The sequence below is a fragment of the Myotis myotis genome, unplaced genomic scaffold, assembly GCF_014108235.1.
Source record: "Myotis myotis isolate mMyoMyo1 unplaced genomic scaffold, mMyoMyo1.p scaffold_m19_p_14, whole genome shotgun sequence".
NCBI classification, from domain to species: domain Eukaryota; kingdom Metazoa; phylum Chordata; class Mammalia; order Chiroptera; family Vespertilionidae; genus Myotis; species Myotis myotis.
Genome location: NW_023416318.1, coordinates 613,036 through 628,782, shown reverse-complemented (window position 1 = coordinate 628,782; position 15,747 = coordinate 613,036). Strand labels below are relative to the sequence as shown.

General features: G+C 50.8%; 1 protein-coding gene across 4 annotated transcripts in view; it reads right to left on the bottom strand.

Annotated features, from left to right (window-relative positions):
• REEP1 (receptor accessory protein 1) overlaps positions 1–15,747 on the bottom strand; it is a 94,431-nt gene that overhangs the window by 39,730 nt on the left and 38,954 nt on the right. For all 4 annotated transcript variants that reach the window (XM_036333899.1, XM_036333900.1, XM_036333903.1 and 1 more), the window contains exon 2: positions 8,255–8,327. In XM_036333899.1, the coding sequence (XP_036189792.1) occupies positions 8,255–8,327 (73 nt within the window). The remainder of the gene's footprint in view (positions 1–8,254; positions 8,328–15,747) is intronic.

The following is a 15,747-nucleotide window of genomic DNA, read 5'->3' as shown; positions in this document are numbered from 1 at the left end:
AATCTGTCCTCCATATTCCAGTCAGAATGATCTTATTAAATCCAAACTTGATGATTCTCCTTCCAAGCTTTTAAAGTCTTCAATGGTTAAGATAAATCCCAAATTCCTTAAAATGTTATAAACGTCCTTGCATGAACTGGACCCTAATTACCTCGATAGAAAGCCCTCTGTCTCACCCACACTTGTTTGAATTTTCCACTCGTTATAATGAACCTGAACAGGGCATCTTCCTTTGCCTCCATATTTCAGCCCTCAGATCTCAGCCCAAAGGTCATTTCCTCTAGGAAGTGTCCAAAGTTGGGGTAAGTGCACTTTCCTTTTTCTCTCCCACAGTGTCATACATGCTCCCGTCGTAACACTGAACATTCTGCTTTGAAAGCACCGGCTTATTGCTATGCTTTTCTTACTAGATTGTAAGTTCCCTGAGAGTGGAAGCCAGTTATTTTTGCACACCACTGTAGCTCTAGTACCCCCAAACAGCTCCTGGCAGGTAGTATGTACTCAGTGAGTATGTCTTGAATGACTGGATTAGAATGTTGGCATTGTCAATGGGAAAGAAAGGATGGGTTTTAAAAAGACTGAGAATAATATGCTTTGGGAAATAATGGCCTACGTGGCTTTTTGGAAAGAAAATAGAGAATTAGGATGGTTTCAAGGTAACAGATGCTCCCCATGAGTACCGGCTGAATAGATGATGGGTATACATGGGAGGAAAGGGGCCTGTTGAAGTCGGGGCATGGTGTGACATGGAGCCACTCACACCAGCAAGGAAGTAAACAAAGGGTCAATTTAGGGAGAAGAGGCTGAGCTCCAGGAACCCGAGGGCAGTCTGAGGGCCCAGGAGACATCTAAGAAGCATGCCCAATAGGCCTCTGGAAAGGCAAGACCAAATTTCAGGAGGGAGAGTGGGGCCATGGCCAAAGATGAAGGAGGCATGGGGGTGAGGGGCTTGAAGTGTTAGCCTGAAGAAGTTTCCATCATGAACCCCTTCTCCTTAAAATGCTTTCATGCGGAAAGGACAGTGTGAGAATGATTCACTGAGCCTCAAAAGGTAAATGGGATATTGGTGGCTCAGATGGAAACCATAAATAAACTACCAGGAAATGTTTTCCCCCATCAAACCACAGAGTAACCAAATGATGGCTATTTTTTCCAAGGTATGAAAGAGAAGTTGCCAGGTTTGAGGGATTCTATCCAAAATTCCCTGCAAGACGTGGAGAGCATGGGCAGGATGGCATCCAGAAGAGAGAGAGGGAACTATGGCCAATTTGAGAGGTGTTGACCAGGAGCAACTCTGGAATGGAGAGTTGACAGCGGGGCTAGGGAGTCCCTCTGGACTGATCCAGGCAGGACCCAGCAGTGAGGACATAGGAGAAGTTGTGATCCTAGGTCATAGCAGGAGGGTGGGAAGCAGAGCCTAGAGACCTTCCATGAGCCACAGAGATGGGCTGAGACACCAGGACCCATCACGAAGCCTCCAGGGCTCCTGGCAGCCTGCAAGAGCCCGCCCCATGGGCTTTGCAGGCAGCAGGCTTAGCCACCTCTGTAGCCTCACCTCACCCTTGGATCCTCCCCTACATCAGTCACCCTATTTCCTGAGTATCCCACACTCCCTCTTGCATCTGGGCCCGCTCCGGCCTCCCAGGGCACTCCCTATGCCTAATGACCGAGGAAGCGACGATTAGAGCCTGGTTTACAGCTGCCTCTGCACCAGCTGCTGGCAGGAGCTCACAGTGGACAGCTGCATAGCCCGGTGGCCCTGAGAGAATGAGGAAGTGAAGTTCCCTCACAGGCAGAACTCTGAGCAGCGCACTGAGCCTGGAAGGAGCAGTGTCCTGAGGTAATGCACCTACACTGCCACCAGGTGTATGAACTCTTTTCTTATTTTCTGTACTCTTTGATGCTTGGCATCGGAGGCCTTGCTGATTAGGGAGAGACTTCCCTCCCCAGGACCAGACAATTCTTAGAAAGAGAAAAAGACGTGCCCCAGGGTGGACTTTTCATATGCAAACTCACCAACCCAGAGCCCATACAGAGGCTCACAGGGTGGCCAATATTCCCCAGCCCTAATAACCCCAGGCCAGGTACCAAGGCAGCTAGGGCAGCCCCCACACCCCACCGCCTGCTGAAATTATTCCAGCTAGCCAACCCTAAACCTGATTGCCCTGCCTACCTGACTTCCCTGCAGAAACCAGTAGGGGTTGTGGCCCACCTGCTCTGGCCCTGGAGGTGTGCTGGGCCTCCCACCTTTAAGGAGCTGTGAGTAAAAACATCTTTCTTCATGACAGTCATTTCTGTGTCTGCATGCCTCACCATCCCTGATTAAAGCAAATCCCAAGTACATTTTAAAATACAAGGTAAGGATCTGGCAATACCATGAGGTACATGGAAGGGTGGCTGAGACTGGTACTGGGCCGAGGTCACATTCTGGAACGATGTGGATGGACCCCCAGATGGCAGACATCTGTGAAAAGCCCTTGCCTGACCAGCACCATCGGAATCAAGCAGCAGCTGGTTAGAAATACAGATTCTCAGGCCCCCCCTGAGACCCTACGGATCAGAATCTGTATTTTAATGAAATCCTCTGTTCATTTGTACTCATGTTAAAGTTTGAGATTCACTGGTCTTGTTACAGCGTAGCCAGAAGCTAGGGACATTCCAGGGCAGGAGGAATAGGGAAACTGAGACAAGAAAATTAAACGTGGCCAAGCAGTTTGGACAGCTTGCAGCTGGCTTGTAAGTAACAAGCCATTATCTTCCCCAAACCAAAGACACTTGAGAGCAAATGGTTAAAAGTCTCTCTAAGTAGAGAAAGCAGGAAAGGAGAGGGGAAGGGGGGAGGAAAAAAGAGCAGTTTGTTTCACTCCCTAAACAAAAAAGCCATCAGTTTTGGGGCTTGGCAAGATAAAACTGCCAGGTGCTTCCCACAAATTCTGGGAAAGCCACAACAAAGTGAAAGGGGGACCTTGAAAACTAATCTGCACCCAAGATATTCAGCAGAGAGATTTATAATCTATAGACAGAAACATATATAAGGCAGAAACCTCCACCCCACTCGCTCCTCAGATTTGCCGAGAGAGCCCATACACAATCTTTGCTGGATGATTGCTTGCCTTGTTCCTTTAATAAATTTGCATGTTTTACTTTCTTAATAAATTCACTTGAACACAACACCATGACCTGGAGTCACTTGTTTGGATTCATTCATATGAGCAGATAAGAACTGAGATGGGACAGCCTCTCCCTCTGACTCAGGGGGCTGTCGGGTAACTTACACCGCTGGTGTCTGTGAGAGGTGCCGTAACATTCTGACTCACAGCCTTTCTGCTTCTCAACCCTAAACTTCCGAGTTCTACTTTTTAATAATTTTAGTGCCTGGAGGATAGGTGCTTCTAGCAGGGATACAATTGGTTCCAATGAAATAGAAGCAGAGACTAGACCAGTGATGGCGAACCTATGACACGCGTGTCAGAGGTGACACGTGAACTCATTTTTTTGGTTGATTTTTCTTTGTTAAATGGCATTGAAATATATAAAATAAATATCAAAAATATACGTCTTTGTTTTACTATGGTTGCAAATATCAAACAATTTCTATATGTGACACGGCACCAGAGTTAAGTTAGGGTTTTCAAAATGCTGACACACCGAGCTCAAAAGGTTCACCATCACCGGACTAGACAGTCACCTGACCACTTCAGGACCACCATGCCACTCGGAAGTGGATAATAAAGGGACTCAGGGGCTTCGATGGGGTGACTGATCCTGATGGTCAGGGGAACCAGGGTTGCTGCTACACAATGTGCAGGGGAGGAAGTTAACGGTCCTGGGGGATCTCCGACTACAGTCTCACTCAGAGGTAAAAGTCAATGACTCACAGAGGCAGGATTACTAAGGCCTCACGTTCCTCAGGAATGAAGATTCAGGCCACACCCTGGATAAGGAAGCTCTAACTCAGTGGTTCTCAACTTTCTGGCCCTTTAAATACAGTTCCTCATGTTGTGACCCAACCATAAAATTATTTTCGTTGCTACTTCATAACTGTCATGTTGCTACTGTTATGAATCGTAATGTAAATATCTGATATGCAGGATGGTCTTAGGAGACCCCTGTGAAAGGGTCGTTCGACCGCCAAGGGGGTCGCGACCCACAGGTTGAGAACCGCTGCTTACTGAACCAACGCTCTGATGGAGCATGCATTAGATGGTGGAAGAAGGAAGCAAAGGAAAAAATGCTGGATGTGCTATGGACCTGTAGGTGCCCAGAGCAGTGGTCGGCAAACTGTGGCTCGCGAGCCACATGTGGCTCTTTGGCCCCTTGAATGTGGCCACGAAGTTTCAATTGCACTGTACATGCGCGCCCGCACGTGGTATTTTGTGGAAGAGCCACACTCACGGGGCCGCAGTTTGCCGACCACTGGCCCAGAGCACCTTCTGAATTACCCTGGTCCCACAGGTGTCATGTTTTTCAATGTCTTTTGAGCTATTTTACAACTTTGATTTCCACATTTGCCTAAGAAATCAGTTGAATATTTTAAAACAATTCATTTCATCACTCCTGATTGGTTATGTGTCTGTTCTTTGGAATCTCCTTTGATGTGTTTTTAGCAACTTACTGGTTCCCTCATTAATTAATGAGTTATGTAAAATTTTTACACGTGTTAATTTTATATTTGTACAAGAGTCATGATTTTACCCTTTAAAGATTATCTTTTAACAAAAGACATAAACACAAGTTATGAACTTATGACCACTTGCATGACTAAGGACTGTAGCTTCTACCAAGATTTTCTTCATTTTTTTGGTAATGTATAGATTTAAATATTTTAACTAATTTTATTTTTATTTATTCTCCTTCTCCCCCTAATAGAGTATATGGGTGGTTCACTCGATCATTTAATTTTTTAGAGTGCTGAATATTAAGATTAGATCCTGTCAGAGCCAGAGGAAGCGAGGTACTGGACCTGCAGCTGGACTCAGCTGAAGAAATTTGGATTTAACAAGTAAATGAGTTGCACAGAATTCTTGTTGGAAGGTTTTTTAAAAGCCAAAACCTGGGTAAAGGAGTGGATGTCAATGTTGGGCAACCAAACAAGTAACTGTAATGGAAATATATATATTGTATATGTGTGTGTGTGTGTGTGTGTATATATATATACACACACACACACACACTGTATATATAGTCATATTATATACTGTATTTTAATTTCATTAAACATCATAAATTTTATTGAATATAACTATATGTAATATGTAAAAAATATGTTTATTACCAGTATCCAAAGCCTTCTAATTTTGAGATTGTCTTTTTGGGCAGCAAGTCCTATTATCTAGGCTTCAAATGCCCCTAGCCAGGATTTCGAATCTTCACAGACTGTTCCAAAGGCACAGGCAGCCAGAAGCCAGTGTCCATGGTGACGATACTGGCAGCAGCTTCCTAACTAGATCTTTCCTGTGGCATAAGCATACCTGTCACCAGGTTTCTGGGATCCTCCCCAATTTGAGTATCTTCCCCCCAGCCTTCTTGTTTGTCCTAGGAATTCCCATAAGTTCCTTTCTGTTTAAGTGCAGTGTGTTTGGAAAAGACATAAGAAGCTATGAATGTTGACAGCAGTGTTTCTCAAATGGAGGATCCAGTAAAAAGTCTGATTTTCATTCCGGAAGTCTGGGCAGGATGCGAGAGTCTTCGTTTCTAACAAGCTCGAAGGTGATGTTACTCATTCTGGTCCACAGGCCACACTGAGTATGGGACAGAGAGCACTCAATGCTCGTAGAGAAGAGGCTGGGAAGCAGGGAGGAGCAAGACAGAGGGTGTTCAAGCCTGTATAATGGGTCCGCACTCGATGCTGCAGGCGAGAAGCAGTCATTCAAGGATCTCAGGGGATTGAAATGAGTATTCCCACTGTTCAACGGCTTCTAGAAGTTATATAGAGTCTATAGTATAGACAACAGAGTGTGAGATGAGGGACAGGAGGCAGGAGAACCAATTAGGAAGTGTGACAGGCAAAACACTAGCCCCTGCCGCCCCCAAATGATGTCCTCATCCTCGTCTCCAGAACCCATGAATATGTCTACAGCAACTGGGCCTTTGCAGAGTCGTTAAGCTAAGAACTTTCAGATGGGAGACCATCCTGGACTATCAGGTGGCCCAGTGTGTCCCATGAGTACTTTAAGGCGGAGACCCTGACCCGGCGGTGGCCACAGGGAGATGGGACTATGGGAGGATGTTCAGGGATGAAACACAGTGGACCTGAAAGAGGGAGAAAGAGGCTCCAGCCCAGGAATGCAGGTGACCCGCCTCCAGGAACTGAAAAAGGCAAGGAAGTGATTCTCCCCTAGAGCCTTGCCTTTGTTAAGCCCCTAAATTCATGGTCATGTGTTACAGGAGCAATAAAAACTAGCAGAGGAGGCTACTGCAACATTCCAGGGAGGAAATGATGACAACCTTGTTTAAGAGAGTGGCTGCAGAAACGGAGAGACCTGGTCTGACAGATTATTAGGGGACTAGGGACGTAGTTGCCAATCAGGTGTGTGCATGGCTGGGTGGTGAGGGAGAGGCAGGGGTACAAGGAAATTCCCAGGTTTCTCTCCTGGACAAATGGATCCATGGTCAAAAGGAGAAGAGAAGCGAGTGTACACGTGTGAGCGTGCCAGTCTCCCTAACACTATTCAGCTCCTTTCTTCCAATTCCATGTTTACCAAGAAACCGTCTCATCTTTACTCTCAAGCTTTCCTTTCGGGAAAAACACGTGTTCACCAGCCAACACACACAGCTGCTCTGCTTGTCAGTTATATGTTTCACTCTAAATTTATGAATTGCCCTTCTAGTGACAAACCGGGCTCCTGTGAGATTGGTCAGAGCAAAACAATTTACCAGGCTTTGATCTCTCCCAGAAGAGCGGACAGAGCTGAGTTTCTGCCCCTGCAAAGCAGAAGATGGGGCCTTGAACCACAGTGACCCCAGCTTTGCCTCCTCACCTGGCACAGCTGCCGGGCGCCCTGGGCTGGAAGGGAGACCTGGAAGAGGCTGCCTCATGCTTCACCCCTGTGCCAGGTCAACTGAGACTCATGAGCTTCTGTGCTTATAACTTAACAGCTATTTACAGCTCACGCTCAGAGGCTCCCAGTCTCTGGGGAGAACCCACCCCTGTCTGGACCCCCTGCTTAGTAGCAAAGGCAAGCCTGGGCGAGCAGTTCTAGGAAACCGAGAGGGGAGGGTGGTCAATTCTGGTTGCAGTTGACTGGGAGATGGCTGGTTTCATCATAAAGATGTCCCGGGGTTTCCGAGAAAGGAAACGATGATGTTTCCAACCCTCTTTACTTGACAAAGTTGCCAAGTGACACCTCTGAGTCACAGAGGGAGAGCGAAGACCCTCTGTCCCTCACGACACTGGGGGTCAGGGCTGTTGCTCTTCACCCCGCAGCTCAGGTGAAGAAAAGGAGGCTCTTGGAAGCCAGCTTCTCGCCACGCAATGCATCAAGCAAATCAGAGCCAGCACTTGACTTCAGGCTCTTGCTGACAAAATCCACATCCTCTGTACTTGGACCTGGGTCTCTCTCCTTCCCTCAACCCGCCCTGCAGGTCTCTGTCAGTCAGGGGTGGTCGATGGTTCTGTCTAGAGGTGCCCAGCACATCGAGGGCCGTGACCACGGCTCCCAAATCCACTCAACAGCAATGCATCCTCCAAACCAAGGAGCCCCTTCCCACGTGCTCTGCCCTCTGCTAGGTGCTGTGGGGTAATAGCTGTAGAATAATGAACAACTCCCGCCCTCTAAAAGCTTATAAAGCAATAGGGCTTACATCCTGGGGCATCTGAATTGCAGAACTGGTGTGGGATAGAGCCCGAGTCGCAGACCCAGGAGCTGAACCGGGTCTGCTGGTCCCAGGACCCCTGCTCCTGCCCCTGGTGCTAGACTGTCTCCCAATAACAGTGCTTTCTGGTCTACACAGTGTTTTCCAGACAAAGAAACAGGCTCAGCGAGGTGAAGTCACTCAGCCCAGACCACACAGTGGCATGTGGTAGACTGGGGGCCTCGGTTCCTCTCGCTGTACCTCCCTGCGTTCCCCCCTTCTGCACTCTAGTTCTAAAGAGGAAGTGTCGGCGGGGAGGGGATTCCTGGGCCACACCACGTAGGTCTCATGAGGAGAGCGATGAAGGGACTCCTCAGCCTGCTGCCAGTGCATCACATCAGAGAGCGCCCACCTCCTCCCGCCCGTTCACACCCAGTTCACTCCCCAAAGTGCTACTCACATATTCTTTAATGTCCTTTGATTTCACGGCCTTGTAGGAATAATATGCAGGGTAAAGGGTGCCAAATATAAGCCTGGAGGGAAGAGAGAGAGAGAAAGAGAAATGTGATTTTCATTCATGATGGGAAATGTCTGTCTTCAGTGGCAGGAACCATTCTCTCAGCTACGGAAAGTGCTGCCGTGGGCTTGACTTATGGTTTCCGAATGCCCTGAAGTCTGCTCCTGGCTGGGATGTGCTTTGGAACCTCCTGTTACAACCTACAAGGGTGATTTGGGGTCATGGAAGCCAAAAATGGGGTGGGGTGGGAAGCCAACCTGCACAGTAAGACACTCAAATTAAAGGTCAGACCTTCCTCTCCTGCTGCTAATCCCCAGATGCTCTATGAGCCTGCGGCAGGCGGCAGGCACGGTGGGCTTCCTTCACTGCTGAAACCAGCTCACTAAAAGTTTCCTTCTAATTTCACGCCTCTCCTGCTTGATTTCAGCATCCTCCGGCCGGAATCCGCTTTCCAATTGCAAATCCACGCAGGCCAAGCCGCATGCATCCCCACCCGCATTAACCTGCGTCTCGCTGCTCTTAAGACGAAGAAGCAAAAATAAGGCCAGCGTGACTGTTGGGCAGCAGCTCTCACTGCCTGAGGGCAGGGCTGCACCGGGTCATTAAAGAATCTCTCAGTCCTGCCTCTAAGGCAGCCGTGGGCAAACTACGGCCTGCGGGCCGGAAATGAATAAAACTAAAAAAAAAAAAGACCGTACCCTTTTATGTAATGATGTTTACTTTGAATTTATATTAGTTCACACAAACACTCCATCCATGCTTTTGTTCCGGCCCTCCGGTCCAGTTTAAGAACCCATTGTGGCCCTCCAGTCAAAAAGTTTGCCCACCCCTGCTCTAAGGGCTGCCTGGTAGAGCCCCACCCGACCTCATTCTCTCCACCTCCCACCTCCCCGCCTCCCCCCACAAGCCGTTGCCTGGGCTGTGGTCTCCTTCTGGAATCTTCCCCCACTTCTGTGTCTGGTTCACATGCCTGTTCACCAGATCCCAGCTCCACCATGACTTGGTCACAGAAGCCTTCCCTCACCTCCAGCTGGGTCAGTCCCCCCCCCCCCCCCCCAACCCACCCCCCGCCCTCACAGCCAATGTGCATATTATCAGGGTGCTCTTTCACTAGTGTTTGGAGGATACTTTGATTGACAGGATCTCCCCATTGGACTGTAAATGTCTTCAGGGCACAGAATGGACCTGTTTTATTTCAACAATGTATTTCTAGCACCTGCCACACAGTAGGCTCACAATGGATGTTTTTAAATGTATGACTTGACAGGACGTTGGAGCTGGAAGAGTTTATGCCTTTCGCCTGACAGATCAGGTCACCCAGGTGTCCGTTCACATGCAAACTGAGTGGGCACCAGAGGTGCATGGCTCCCCACCCCCCAGGAGCCAACATCTCCTGTGAACACCCACCCACAGAGCTTCCGGGGTCCCTGCAAGGAGGCTCCACATTTGGGAACCCCAAAGCCCTGGCTCCCTCCTCAGTATTTAGAGGTCGTACAGAAAACTCGGAGCCCAGATGCTATCTACCACGCAGTGGGCAGCGTTCCCACAGCGCTGCGGCCAGGCAACACCCTGACATTCCGCCTCCGGCTGCCGGGGAAAACCAGTTAACTGAGCAGAGTCCGTTTCTGAGATGCTGGCAGGGACAGGGTTTTTGCACCCTTGCCTCACACAGGCCTCGCCCTACGTGCTACACAGGCATCGCCTCAGTCCTCAGGCCGCCTCGGCTAGCGGAACCTCTTTCTCGGACGGGACACCGGCGCACAGAGCGGTCAGCCGCTTGCATGTCAAGGTCCGATGACCGTTGCGGAGTAAAGCCTCTGAAGACTGGCTGATGTCGGCTGGGGCCCTGGCCAGGGCGGCCCCCTCCCAGCCTGGCCATTCACTAACACTGTCCTCCGGCTTCATCCTCTGTGAGGGCAGGGCTATGTGTGGGGAACACGATAAGCCCGCAGAGGGGACGAGTGTCTGAGGGGAGGAGAAAACGCAGGCCTCAGGTGGGAGGGAAGAAATTTAAGAGAGAGAGAGAGGCACCAGGCGTGCTGCGGGGGCACAGCCTGGGGAAGCCCACCGGGTCCAGGAATGAGCCCGCCTGGTGAGGGAGGTCTCCCAGTGTCCGCCCTGCCCTCCTCCCGGGCATTCTCAGATACCAGCGTCTGCTTCCCTCCCGGAGGCCTTCCTGACCTCCTCAACCCTGAAGATTAGGTTCCCTCTTCTTAGCCCTTACGCATACACTTGCGGTGGTTTGTTCAGTGTCTGTCTGCCACGTTACATGCCCCACAAAGCCAAGGCTGGTCTCTGTCTCATTCATAACCGCGCCGTGGGCCTGGCAAGTGCTCGGCAAGTACCCGGCGTTCTCTGTCTGGTGAAGTAAAGGGCAGAGCCATCCAGGGCACATTCATGACGCTGGGACTGAGCTCTCGACAGCAAGGGGATGCCAGATGGCAATGGCTGATTCAGCAGAGCCTCAGGCAACGTGCCCCTGGCTCCCCTGGCACAGATGCCCCGGTTTAGCCAGGTCTGCCAGGAGGGTTTCCAGCCCCTGCCCGGAGGCAGCGTGCGGCTGGCGGAAGAGAGACAAGTGCAAACTCAACAGCCGCTATTTGCTCCTCTGTGAGCTCCCACGAGCAGCGACACCTCTGGTCACGGAACTGGGACCCCTCAGGGGTGCGCGGACGGGAGGCCTGATGTGAAGGGGTGGCCAGTGTCCCCCTACCTGACAGCATGGGGACAGCAAGACAAATCTGCTTTTTCAGACCCTAAAATCTCCATAGCCCTGGCAGGGAGAGGAGCACACTGAGAATCTCACTGCCCAGGGAAGGGAGGATGGGATTAGAATGCTGAGTACGTCTAAATCTATTTTGGAGACAAGAAGTAACAGATGAAGCAGGTTCAAGCCAAAAGGGGCTGGGATCTATGTCCACGCATACCAAGTGCCCCTGCAAGTCCCCTGCCCGCCCCTCCCCAGCCCTCCCTCGGCCTCCGGATCTCACCAGCAGCAGCTGTCCCCACAATGAGCCATGCTCATCACTCACAACTGTGACTTCCCGCCTGCTCTCCATCCTGCCTAAATCTTAATGCAGGATCTTCCCACAGCCTCACAACTGTTTTTCCTGATAAAGTCCCACTAATCCTTTAAGATCCATCTCAACAAAGCCACTTCTGTGAGTCTTTGATCGCTTGTCCCTCAGAATTTTCTTGATATTATTTGAGTCCATTACAGCCCTTATGCTGTCGTATTAATAAGACATTTAAAATTATGATATCAATATCGCTGAGCACTACTAATGCCAGGCACTGCTCTATAGGTTGTATACATGCCCCACTTAACCCTCAACACCCATATGGGATAAGAATTCTACTCCATTTTATTTGTTTTGTTTTGTCGTTGTTGTTTAATCTTTATTGTTGAAAGTATTACATATGCCCGCTTTTTCCCCCCCACTGATCCCCTCCACCTCACCCCACCCCACCCGGGCCTTCGGCACCCTATTGTCTGTGTCCATGGGCCATGCATATATGCATACAAAGGCTTTGGTTGATCACCTCCCACCCACCCACCTCCCGGCCTTCCCTCCGAGATCCCACACTCTGTTCCCTGCTTCCATGGCTCTGGATCCGCCCAGTTCACCAAGTCTACTCCGTTTCATAGACGAGGACACTAAGGACCCAGGAGACCCCAGCCAGGAGCAGCGCTGGGATGTGGGTCTGGGCAGCCTGACAACAGGGCCTGTCTGTGTCCTCCTGGGCTGACTGTGCTGGCTGACTCAGTGTCCCCAGCCAAACCACGCAGTCCTAGGTGGTTAGTGGGGTCTCAAGTGCCTGGCATAGCCCCTGCTGAAGTGGCCACTTGAAAAATGTCTGTTGAGTGAATAAAGAACAAAGCATGGAAATGTCTCTCGGGGAACTTAACCCACTTCATAGATTTACAAAACTCTCTCTACAAGGTCAAGAGGAAAGCGGTAAAATACTTAGGAGGATCTACAGCTACTTGTAAGTGCTCACGTCAGCCCCAGAAGAGGGGAGGAAGAGGTGTGTGCCTCTAGAGAGGAGGCGAGGCCGGGCTCTGTGCCCACACACTCCTCCCAGTTACCTGTGACGGGGCCTCACACTGCACTTCACAGCCTCAGAGCTCTGCATCACCCTCCCTTCTCCACAGTCACTTGCTGTGACCTTGAAGCCTGCCACCCCTAACTTACTGGCTCCATTTATCTGCCACGTGTCTCCTATGTTTGCCCCCTCCTTCCTTCTCTTCCTCCAAGTCAGGGGCCTTCAGAATGTTTGCTTCAGAATGAAAACAATATGCGTTCTTTCCATCTGTGCGTGCCATAGGGCCACGATCACAGGGGGGCCTATGGAAGAACTGTCCTAGTGGGGTTGTCCAGGAAACCAACACCAAAAGTGAAAGCTTCACAGTTTGACCAAAAGAAGAGTTAGCATCACATCATAACTGGTGCCAGTGATTGCTCTGGCAGGGTGCTGGGCACGGCTGTAGGTGCTCTACCTGCCTTTTGCATGTACAAAACCTCTATGATGTGGGCATGGTTATCATCTCCATTTCACAGATGCAAATAAAATCAGACGACGCAAATAACTGGGCTCATGTCACACAGCAAGTCCAAGGCAAGGCTGGACAAGAATGTGGGATTTCACAGTGTGGGCGCTAAATCAGTGACGTTCCCACTTGTTTGATCGAACAAAATCAGTAACATAGTTTAATCACCCATTATTTGCATTACCACGAATCCTTGGCTTTGCTGAGGAAATTTTTTTAAATCATCATGAGAAGCAACTTATTTAAAATAAAATTGTCTAACAGTGGTCGACAAACTGCGGCTCGGCAAACCGCGGCTCGCGAGCCACATGCGGCTCTTTGGCCCCTTGAGTGTGGCTCTTCCACAAAATACCGACTTCTGCGCATGGGCCACGAAGTTTCAATCACACTGTACGTGCGCGCCCCCACATGGTATTTTGTGGAAGAGCCACACTCAAGGGGCCAAAGAGCCGCATGTGGCTCGCAAGCCACGGTTTGCCAACCACGGGTCTAACACATCAGCCCTCTTACCAAGGCTCATGCAAACTGTAACACAGCTTGGATTCTGCTGAAGACAAACGAAAGAGTGAGGGACTCAGTCAGTACCTGTGTGTTGTGGTCTCCCCCTTGTCCCCCAGAATCCCCCACATGCCTGTCTAACACTCCTCTGATCTTCCACACTCAGAACACGCTGTGGCTGTCCCTGTCCACAGGGCTGCTCAGCTCCTGTGAATGGGGGACGTGGCCTGGCTGTACAGCCACGTGAACTCTAAGCTGCACACAGAAGGAGGGACCACCTCGGAGGCCTGGGAGCTGGGGGGCCTTGATGCTGGTCTGTGCTGCACCACTCAACACACAAGAGTCCTTAGGTAAGTGCCCAGGAGCCTCACCTGTTTCATTTCCTCTGCCCATTGAGGTGTCCCCACAGGTGCTGGTGGGAAGGTCAAGTGCGATGACATGCAATAAAAAATGCTGAAGACGAAAATGCTGCACAGATCTGTGAAATTATTTCCCCCACGGTGGAGGCTCTAAGCCGAGGGCCCGGTCTGTGGCGTCCCACCACCAGGAGGGGCGATGCCTCCGTGGGAGTCATTTACCCAGTCCCGGGGGAAGGCTGGGTCCAGCACTTGTGTCCATAAGACCCAGGAATGCCCGGTGGCTGGGAGACCCAGGACGGCCACTGCCTGCAAGGCAGTCCCCTGGGGGTGGGGTTGGGGAAAGAACACAGTGTCTTTCAGAGGTGTGGGAAGTGGTTCCACTGTCCCAGCGGAATCATAAAAGTATCCTACCCTCTGATTCGCTCCTGGGTTCTGGATGTGTGACATCAGGGAAATGCGTTTTTCCAGAAGGTTCTGGAGAGTCTCAGAGGACACATGAAGTCAAGTCTGGGTCCCTCCCAAAATAGAGAGAGAAGATGACTGACAAGTTTATGCTACTCCCTTGGCCTATGCGCATTCGACCCAAGAAAGCTTTACTATAAATGGCACAGTTTGTAGTGGGATCTTACCTCCCACCTCAACCCTGACTGTCTGTGGAGAAATGCATGGGCTGAGGCATCTCTGGAGATGCCCCTGGGGGTACAACTAAAGGAACTGGAAGTCTCCCACATTCTAGTGTGGCTAGTTCTACAGTGCCTTTGCCATGGCAGCGGGTAGAGAAGAAGTGCTGGCTGACTGGTTTGTTGATTAGATGGCTGGTTGGTTTGGGAAGTGGTTGAATTCAAGGAGTAGGAGGGTCCAGAGCACAGGGCCCTGGGAAAAGGGGCCTGGTCTGGGAGAAGAATCAGCCAGGGCCCAGAATGACACCTCTGGGACCCTGTGCAGTGAAGGGGGATGTGGCACAGGGGAAGGAGTCCCAACTGAAGGTCAGGAACCCTGGTTCTAGGCTCAACTCTGATCTGAACTGGTGGGGTGATCTTGGACCCCCCCCCCCCACTCCCCTTAGCTAGGCAGCCTCTCTCTCTCTTTTTTTAATCCTTACCTGGGGACATGCTTAGAGAGAGGAAGGGAAGAGAAGGGAAGGGAAGGGAAGGGAAGGGGAGGGAAGGGGAGGGGAGGGGAGGGGAGGGGAGGGGAGGGGAGGGGAGGGGAGGGGGGGGGAGGGGAGGGGAGGGGAGGGGAGGGAGAGAAAGAGGTCAGCTGCTCTCTGCACATGCCCCAGCCGGGGATCAAACCCACAACCCAGGTATGTGCCCTGACTGGGAACTGAACTGACCACCTTTCGGTGCACAGAACGATGCTCAATCAACCGAGCCACTCTGGTGACTGGACTTGGCAGTCTCATTTTCATTCAGGAAATACTGACCTACTGACCTGGTAAATATCGTACCGACCTGGTATAGTCGCTGGTGAGCCAGCAGGGAGCAGGCGGGTGGAGCACCCCCTCCCCCAGCTCAGGCATTCTTTCTTCCCATGACTTCGGTCTCACCCAGGCCCGGCCCTGCTGCTGCTCAGCTGCTTGGACTGTGTGGATACTGCTGAGCATGCACTATCCCCGCCTCTCACACACTCCACATCCTGAGAGAGCAAACACCCAAATGGTGGTGATAAGCAAAGCAAGCAGAGCTGTTACAAGGCCCTCAGGCCACACATGGACAGTCACCGGTCGCTCTGGTGTATTCCTGGGAACTGCAGCAGAGGCAGAGGGGCCAAAGGGGGCATTGTTTTTTGCTGTAACCCTTGTCACCAGCAGGTGGGAACCATGGGTCAGCCAGGCAGAGTGCTGACAGCTGTCCTCTGGGAGGGTGGAAAACAAAGAATGGATGGACTGGAAAACAGGAAAACATGGGTGTGTTTTCATCTCTGTGGATGTACAGACAAGCAAGCAATGACGCGAAGCCAGGGTGACAAGAACTGACACCATTCCTGATCGAGAAATTCCACTGCTCAAAACACGTCCATAGCTC